This window comes from Lolium perenne, chromosome 7 (genome assembly GCF_019359855.2).
Source record: "Lolium perenne isolate Kyuss_39 chromosome 7, Kyuss_2.0, whole genome shotgun sequence".
Taxonomy (NCBI): domain Eukaryota; kingdom Viridiplantae; phylum Streptophyta; class Magnoliopsida; order Poales; family Poaceae; genus Lolium; species Lolium perenne.
The window spans coordinates 221484059-221493782 of record NC_067250.2 but is presented as its reverse complement, the minus strand read 5'-3'; the positions used below and the strand labels follow the sequence as shown (position 1 = coordinate 221493782).

General features: G+C 43.6%; 1 protein-coding gene across 1 annotated transcript; it reads right to left on the bottom strand.

Annotated features, from left to right (window-relative positions):
- Positions 1–1613: 1613 nt before the first annotated feature.
- On the bottom strand, positions 1614–2485 carry LOC127312003 (uncharacterized). The gene is made up of 4 exons (XM_071824288.1): positions 2399–2485; positions 2237–2305; positions 2030–2110; positions 1614–1932 (listed from the first exon to the last, which is right to left on the bottom strand). Exons 1-4 carry the CDS (start codon positions 2468–2470, stop codon positions 1666–1668), a joined length of 489 nt encoding a protein of 162 aa, XP_071680389.1. The 5' UTR covers positions 2471–2485; the 3' UTR covers positions 1614–1665.
- Between the last annotated feature and the right edge of the window lie 7239 nt (positions 2486–9724).

Sequence of the window (9724 nt, the reverse complement as noted above, 5' to 3'; positions counted from 1 at the left end):
CGCATTTGATTTCTCGTTTTTGATTATTCTCAACTTAGACATCCATACCGGGACAACATAGACAACAGATAATGGACTCCTTTTTAATGCATAAGCATTCAACAACAGATAATATTCTCATAAGAGATTGAGGATTAATTGTCCAAACTAAAACTTCAACCATGGATCATGGCTTTAGTTAGCGGCCCAATGTTCTTCTCTAACAATATGCATACTCAAACCATTTGATCATGATAAACACTACAAGAAAAGTTCTGATAGACAACGTCCCAAAATCGTCCGCTAAGGGGTATTTTTCGTCGCCTATGGGCCTAACCCGACGATATGGGTTCTGTTGTCGAAACTGCGTCAGGCAAAGTCCTACGACGATTTTTTCGGTCCGTCGCGCTTGGGCGCCCTTCCGCCACGGAAAATCGGACCGTTGCAGAAATGTTTCCGGGAGCCCGTTGACTGCTGACGTCATGCAACCGACACGTGGCGACGCCGTTAATCGCGATTAACGGCCTTAACCGGCTGAAACCCCGTGGTAGATGGTAGGCCCACACGAGGCCTGCCACGTCTTAAGCGGGCCGGCCCATCAAGTTTGCGGGCCGGGCCAGCTGACTTAGTTTGACCGGTCAACTATATAGCTGGGCTGGTCCATTAGTTACGTGGGCCGGGCCTAACCTCTAAGGTTGACTGGTCAAAACTAAAATGGGTCGGCCCACTAAGCATGTGGGCCGGGCCGAAAGCACTCGTTTGACCGGTCAACAGGGAAATGGGCCGGCCCACAAGACATGCGGGACCCACTTTCCTGTTATCGGGCCGGCCCATTTACCAAGTGGGGTCCACCTTAAAGCAAGTGGGCCGGCCCAAAAAATTATTGGGCCGGCCTAATTAGCATGTGGGTCCCAGTTTCCTGCTATCGGGCCGACCTATTTTGTACGTGGGGTCCACAATAGATCAAATGGGCTGGCCCAACAACCCAGTGGGCCGGGCCAAAAACACAAGTGGGTCCCACATTCCTGTTAAAGGGCCGGCCCATTTAGTATGTGGGGTCCACCATATAGCAAGTGGGCCGGCCCAACAAGATAGTGGGCCGGGCCAAAAATGCAAGTGGGTCCCACTTTCCTGTTAAAGGGCAGGCCCATTTAGTATGTGGGGTCCACCATATAGCAAGTGGGCTGGCCCAACAAGAAAGTGGGCCGGGCCAAAAACATAGGTGGGTCCCACTTTCCTGTTAAAGGGCCGACCCATTTAGTATGTGGGGTCCACCATATAGCAAGTGGTCCGGCCCAACAAGATAGTGGGCCGGGCCAAAACACAGGTGGGTCCCACTTGCCTGTTAAAGGACAGGCCCGCTTAGTATGTGGGGTCCACCATATAGCAAGTGGGCTGGCCCAACAAGATAGTGGGCCGGCCCAATATGCAGGTGGGCCCACTATCGTGTTAACGGGCCGGCCCAATAAGTAAGTGAGCCGGCCCAAAATGAAAGTGGGTCCCACACTACTCTTAATGGGCCGGCCCAATCTGTTATAGGGCCCTGGTTGTTTGACTAGTCAACTTGCATTAAATTTCATGAGCCTAAAATCTGATATCAATGATACACACAATTACATACACAAATAAAATAACTAGGAAAATTACAAGGCAATTAATGTGCCCAAATAAAAAAATTACATAGAATCATTGAGGACTTCTATTAGCATCATCAATAACACGTTGACATTTGGCAATCGCCTTGATTGAATCTTGTGTACTCTTGGTCAACATATCAGCTACAGACCTTAAAGCAACAATACCATGTCTTTTATAAAGTACAGCCTTGAGATGTTTACTGTTTGATGAAAGGAATGGTCTAGGTTGACGGCTATGAGAGGATGCATCAGAAGAAAGATCAGAACTTTTTGTGGGCCTCTCTTCTAATGAAGATTGCTTCATCAGAACTGCATTCTGATAATAATGCAAAAAGAGTTAAACGATGAACTATGCAAACATGTATGAAGCATTGTCGATATGAGATAGTCACAAGTACTAATCGCAGACTTACATTATATCGTTGCATAGGCTCACCCCGGAACCTTTTTTGCGCTCTATCTTCTACTAAGGACTTCTTCATTACAACTGCATTCTAGTAATATTGCAAACATAGTTACAATAGTGAACTATTCAAACATTTATTATGCAATGTAGATATAAGATAATAACAAGTTGCATAAATAAGACAATGTATGGAACTTGTACTAAGCAGACTTACATCATAATGTTGCACAGGGTCGCTTTGGCGACTATCTTCTAATGATGACTGCTTCACTAAAAATGCATTCTGGTAATATTGCAAAAATAGTTACAACAATTAACTATTCAAACATATATTACGCAATGTAGAGATCAGATAACAGCATGTAGCAGAACATACTGGCTCGCTGCAGGTCCTTCTCTTGCGTGCACTAGTCGTGGTCGACATGCCTGTCATTTTAGGTTCAGCCATCAAGTGAAATGCTAATCCTCCTCCTCCATTGTCCTTAATCTGTGTTTAGATATCACATTTAAGACCAAGTCAGCTGGTTTCAAATAACAAAAAACTTGAGCTGCCAAATGAATAAGCCAATATTTACCAGATAACAGATTAAAACCAACTAGATGTTGCTTTGCATGAGATACGAATTTCAGACATTCAGATTTAGAGTAGGGTAATGCCAAGGTTTTCCACATAAAGTAAACTGGCATTAAGAATGACCAAATGTCAGGTTCAAATCACCTTCGCAGTTGCTCCAACACAAGCATATCAAATAGGCAGAAACATAGTAAAGCATGGATGGCATTGCTATGGCAGGGTTCCAAGTGTTAATCTCTTGCATAAGGAACAATGCATATAGGTTATAGATAATAACGGAAGTAAACTGCCAAAGTTACCAACCAAGAACTCAGATTCCAACCTTCCCTAGCGTCACCGCTGTTAATGTTGGATATTCTAATAAGTGGTTCACATGATCAATCCCTAGGAAAAATAACATTGACAAGTTAGTCTACGATAATACAAAGACCAGACATGCACGCAGCAATAACTATACAAGCTGTGCGACAGGAGTATTCATGGAAAAAAATAGCTATAAGCTAAAGACGAGGTATAAGAGCAAGCAGATTGGAAATGCACATAGCATGATTATAAAAGCAGTGTGAGAATAGCAGACACGAGAAAACAGCTAGCGGCTAGCGGTGAGCTAATGACGTGGTATAAGAACAACCAGATTGGAAATGCCCATAGCATGACTATAAAAGGAATAGCATGCAGTACAAAAACAGTTGGTAGCAAATGAACAGGTATAAGGCTATAAATATGTGGATGCACACAGGTGTCAGTAGAATGAATAGGATGGTAGCGACCGGATAATGCTTTGGTACTGTACAATATTTAAACGAACTTCATGCGAAGTAACACATCAAGAAATTTAATGGCATATGAGATCTGCAAATAACTACACAAAACATGGCTAAAGAAACACCGCGATCTAACGGGCCAACATTCCAGCGGCGGCGAACGCGGGAGACGATGAGTCGACCCTGTTTCAGTAGAAGCGGGCATTAGTGAAGCAGATCTGGTTCGCCGGCAAGGGATTCGGTGAAGTTGATACAGCCGCTGCGCCGAGGTAGTCGGTGGAATAGATCGGCTTCTGTGGAGGGGGGGCGCGGTGAAGTAGACACGGTTCCGTTGGAGAGGATCCGGTGCGTCGATAGGAAAGGCGTTGATTGCTACGTGGTGGATGAGGTCGGCGGTGAAGCAGATCCATCGGTGGCGAGGTCGGCGGTGAAGCAGATCCATCGGTGGCGAGGGCGGCGGGGGAGCGGATCAGGTGGGTGGACAGCCAACACGATCAAGGCTACGTTGTGGAGGAGTATGCCGGCGGCGAAGCAGATCTAGTACTGTAGAGAGTCAGAGCTTTGGCGTGTGAGAGTATTTTTGAGCTAATGGGGCGAATGGTTGGTGGGTGGGTGTGGGCCTGTGGGGAGGGTTCGGGATCTAGGCAAGATATTTCATTGTTACCGAATGAGCCCTCCATGGTCGGTGGCTTGTAGCCTCCGGACCAGGGTTAAAAGGGTAAAACTGGTCACGGGATTTTCGAATGGATGCGGCGGGATGATTTGGCACGCGGCCGAAATTTTCAGTTTCAAGCTACGAGCAGAACGACAAAAATAATGTTCTTCCCGAGGGAGCTCTCATTTCTTCCTCTTCTCTTTCTCTCTCGAGTCTCTCCCACTCCCCTGGCTCATCTCCCCCTTCTCTCCGGCAGCCTCGCCGACCGGAGACGAGGCCGACTTCTCTCTGTATATCGTACACCCTCCGAACTAAATTAATTGATTCAACTTTCCTTAGACGTGTATGTATCTCGAGTAAAAACATGTGTGGATACATCCATATTTAGATAAGCAAAGTTGAGTCAGTTAATTTGGATCCGAGGGAGTTCATGTTGTTGTAAGCTTAGATCCAGTGTTTCCCATGAGCAGAATGGCGCAATGGAGTCGGGGATCTTGTCATCGGCTTCAGATCTGGCCTATGGTGAATCTGGCGGATCAGATCTGGCGGATCTTGCCGGCCAAACCCCGATCTGGTGCCATCAAGGTGATGGCGCTAACGGTGAGGCTTGCTTGGGTTAGTGCTTCAGATCTGGCCAATGGGGAAATCAAGCTGCTAACGTTCACAAGCTCGGGGCATACGACGGCGTCATCCGTCTTGCCCGTGAACATCTTGGCCTTTCAGCGGCCCTTCTTAGAGCCAATATGCCGTTGCTGAGGCCCTTCTTCTCCTTCGTCCTGGCGACACCGGCCCAAGTGGTGCGTCCCCGGCGACGGAGTTGCTGGAAAGGATGCGGAGCAGAGATCTGATGTGCGGTCCAGAAGGACTCGATTGATTTTCTTCTATATGTTTTGGGATCCTTTTTGTAAAGTTGCAGGTCCTATTAGTTATTGTCTAGTTCTCTTGGACCTCTATGTAATTTGTTGGACTAGTTTCCATTTGCACCGATAAACTTGAATTTTGACAAGTTCACGGGAAAAAAAATTCCTTTGCACATATGGCCTATCATGTATGAACATTCTTGAGTTTTAAACTATATATAATGGCCAGCACTTGCGCAAGGGGCTCGTCTAGTGCGCACTAGTTTCCATTAGCACCGATAAATTTGAATCTTGACAAGTTCTTGGAAGAAAAAATTGATTCACATATAGCCTATCATGTATGAACATTATTGGGACTCAAACTATACATAGATGGCCAACACGTGTGCAAGGGGGTCCTCTAATGTGCACTAGTTTCCATTAGCACTGATAAATTTGAATCTTTACAAGTTCTCGAAAAAAATTGCTTCACACATATGCCCTATCATGTATGAACATTATTGGGATTGATATTATATATAGATGGCCAACACTTGTGCAAGGGGGTCCTCTAATTCTTGGGGATTTCAATCTATCTCTCTCTCTCGATCTATCGTTGGTGGCCAGAACAACACACATATGCATGCACTTTATGCGCAAAGGCGCGGGTGCCTCTAATAATTCATGTGTGTGCGTATATTTGAACATATTCTTGGGGATTTCAATCTCTATCTCTAGATCTATATATCGTTGGTGGCCAAGAAACACACTTATATATACGCATGCACTTTATGCGCAAACGCGCGGGTGCCTCTAATAATGTGTGTGCGCACTCGATCGATGAACCCTAAACCTTAAACCATAAAACCCTAAAACCCTAATCCTAATCCCTAAATACCCTAAACACTAAACCCTAAACCATAAACACTAAACCCTAAACCCTAAACACTAAACCCTAAAACCTAAAACATAAACACTAAACCCTAAACCCTAAACACTAAACCCTAAACCCTAGACCCTATACCCTAATTAACACTAACCCTAACCCTAACCCTATTTAAACCCTACATATATAGGCCAACGACACTTAATTGCGCATCAAGCAGGCGACCAACTAATTAGCGCTGATAAATTAATTAACTTGAATTTTGACAAGTTCTCAATCTCGAATGAAAACACATTTGATTAAGTTGCCTCATAATATATATATATAATTAGTGTGCATGCGCGCATGGCATACCTTGCACATATCATTCGTGCGTATATTTCAATATATATTTGAACATATTCTTGGGGATAAATATATATAGTTCAATCTCTCTCTCTATCTATATATATATCGTTGGTGGCCAAAAAACACACTTATATATACGCATGCACTTTATGCGCAAAGGCGCGGGTGCCTCTAATAATGTGTGTGCACTCAATCGATGATCCCTAAACCTTAAACCCTAAAACCCTAATCCCTAATCCCTAATTATACCCTAAACATACACCCCCTAAACACCCTAAACACTAAACCCTAAACCCTAGACCCTAAACCCTAAAACCCTAAACACTAAACCCTAAACCCTAAACACTAAACCCTAAACCCTAACCCTAACCCTAACACCTAGCTAACCCTAAACCCTAAACCCTACATATATAGGCCAATGACACTTAATTGCGCATCAAGTAGGCGACCAACTAATTAGCGCTGATAAATTAATTAACTTGATTTTTGACAAGTTCTCGATCTCGAATGAAAAGACATTTGATTTGTCTCATAATATATATATATAATTAGCTAGTGTGCATTTGCGCATGCATGGCATACCTTGCATATCATTCGTGCATATATTTAAATCTCTCTGTTATCTTGATCTATATATTGTTGGTGGCCAATAAACACACTTATATATATACGCATGCACTTTATGCGCAAAGGCGCGGGTGCCTCTAATAATGTGTGTGTGCACTCGATCGTTGATCGATCCCTAAACCTTAAACCCTAAAACCCTAATCCCTAATCCCTAATTATACCCTAAACGTACACCCTAAACACCCTAAACACTAGACCCTAAACCCTAAACACCCTAAACACTAAACCCTAAACCCTAGACCCTAAACCCTAAACACTAAACCCTAAACCCTAGACCCTAAACCCTGAACCCTAATTAACCCTAACCCTAACCCTAAAACCCTAGCTAGCTAACCCTAAACCCTAAACCCTAATTAAACCCTACATATATATATAGGCCAACGACAATTAATTGCGCATCAAGTAGGCGACCAACTAATTAGCGCTGATAAATTAATTAACTTGATTTTTGACAAGCTCTCGATCTCCAAGGAAAACACATTTGATTAAGTTGTCTCATAATATATATATAATTAGTGTGCATGTGCGCCTGGCATACCTTGCATATCATTCGTGCATATATTTCAATATATGTTTGAACATATTCTTGGGGATATATATATATATATATTTCAATCTCTCTCTTTCTCGATCTATATATCGTTGGTGGCCAAGAAACACACTTATATATATACGCATGCACTTTAATTTATTTGCCTCACAATATATATAATTAATATGCATGCATGGCCTAACCATGTATGCTTATATATGTGTTTCATTTGGGGATTTCAATCGCTCTCTCGCCGCTCTCTCGTTGGTGGCCAACAACACACACATGCACTTTGTACGCAAAGGCATGTGCCTCTAATAATGTGTGCGCAGTCGATCGGTCTAGTTTTGATTAATCATAGCACACAAATATAGAAGTTGTATTTGAATCCACACATCCCTAATCTAAAACACATAGCCCCTAACATGGCCTAATTAACTGACCCCTTCTCTCTAGCTAATTAGTGGAAATTGCACAAAATCAAAAGGGGTCCCTCACTAATTATATATATATATATCTAGATTGTGATAAACTTTTGCCCCATATTTGGTGGATGGGTGCATCTTGGCATGTAAAACAATTAATGTTTGCAAATGGAGTTGTCAAAATTTATGTACAAATGATTTCTTTCCATCCAAAGTGCATAAAATGGGAGTTTGAATGAAGAAGGTACAAATAAAACAGCTCAACATGCCTCCACACCCCGATTTTCACACGAAGTAGAGCATATTTAAAAGATAATTCCAGAGTTTTACTATTTTTCAAGCAACTTTGCTAATTTCCACCCACTCACATGACTTTATGTCGATTTAACGAAAATAGGGCGAATTTAAACTACATGGGCGGGATAGTTTGAATTGTGCGCGCGGCAAAGGGAACCGCCTATTCCTCAACCTTGTGCACGGCAAATTACACACGCAACTCCATTAAACACCACCTACCGGGCGGCCCGGCCGCATGACCCCCCACCCACCGCTACACAACTTATCCCCGTCCGTGCGAAGAGCTTCCCCTCCCCGTCCCGTCCGTGCGAAGAAGAAGCTTCCCCTCCCCGTCGTTCTTCTCGAGATGCACCGGCGGTCAAGTTGATCCACGGTAGGGTTGCTATCTCTAGCTCAATCATGCATCGGGCAAGACGGCCTAACGATTTATATTTTCTTGATGCTGTTAAAAAAAATCGTCAGTATGCTCGAACTAATTGGCACTTTATAGTTTTCCGCTCGATTTGTCCTTGATCAATTTGTTCATTTGCATGGGCATATAGAGTCAGTTCTGCACTCGATCCGTTAATTTTCTGAAATGCCATGGCAGAGTTTTGTACACGATATGTTTGCTAAAATGTCGATGGGCATTTTTTGTTTTGTACTCGACATGATTGCTGAAATGCATAATCATGTACTAGTATAGTTTTGTACTCGATGGATATACATTTCCTACTTCGCCTTAAATTAATCACCAACCATTGTATCTCATAATTAAACAGATGGACAGAACTTGGATACTGCATGGACACTTATGTTTCCCTTCATATATAAATGGTGTTCAACCCTTTATGGGGTTTATTAGAGCTCATGAAGGTCACGATCTGGACGTGTATTGCCCGCGCTGCACATGTATGAATGGTGAGAAGAGGCATCACCATGTAGTGGAAGATCATTATCACATTTTTGGGATGGACCGCACATATGTTAGGTGGGTTTATCATGGTGAACCACATAATGTTCCTTCAGCGGGAGAAGCAGATCTTGCTCACACTGTATGTGTGCTGGCATATGTAGTTAATTATTTATATTGATGCTGCCGCTGTTTCGATCAATAGTTTGCATTGCTGTGCAAGGTTCTGTACTCAAATTTAACTTGTTGCAGATGGATGGACGGGAAGGAGAGAAAAAGCGCTTGCTTCAGGAACCGGGTTTCAGCTCTGGGACATGTCTTGTGCGGATGAGAAGGTAAATATGTAAAACGGCATTTGTTCAGGTTGCATCCCTTAGATGTTTGTCTAATCTGTTGATGTACTAATTGCAGAAGCATAGAGTTGAAGAGGTCTCTCAGTTTGATGGGAGATTTGAAGATGAATCTCAGTTTGATGCACCTGTGGATGGTACTGATGACGGGCCTTTCATAGACGAAGGTCCTGCACCTGAGATTATCCAGCCTACAGAAGGAGGCCGTGGACCGAGTACACAGCTTTGCGTTGAAGTGGATGCACGCCCAGAGATCATCAGTGGCGTCCGGGTAGTCTCAAGACCACCTAGCCCTGATGCACCTGTGGATGGTACTGATGACGAGCCTTTCATAGACGAAGGTCCTGCAGCTGAGATTATCCAGCCTATAGAAGGAGGCCGCGGACCGAGTACACAACTTTGCGTTGAAGCGGATGCACGCCCGGAGATCATCAGCAGGACCACCCAGCCCTGATGCAAAATGTTGAGCTACTTTATGATTCGTACTCTTATGTTCTGGTGCTGTAGTATGTA

Excerpts from the sequence above, each read along its gene's own strand:
- LOC127312003 (XM_071824288.1), bottom strand. The coding sequence starts at position 2,470 with ATGGCTGAACCTAAAATGACAGGCATGTCGACCACGACTAGTGCACGC. Across the intron at positions 2,111-2,236 it reads ACCCTGTGCAACATTATGAT|AATGCAGTTGTAATGAAGAA; the intron begins GTAAGTCTGCTT and ends CAATATTACTAG. Across the intron at positions 1,933-2,029 it reads AGCCTATGCAACGATATAAT|AATGCAGTTCTGATGAAGCA; the intron begins GTAAGTCTGCGA and ends CATTATTATCAG.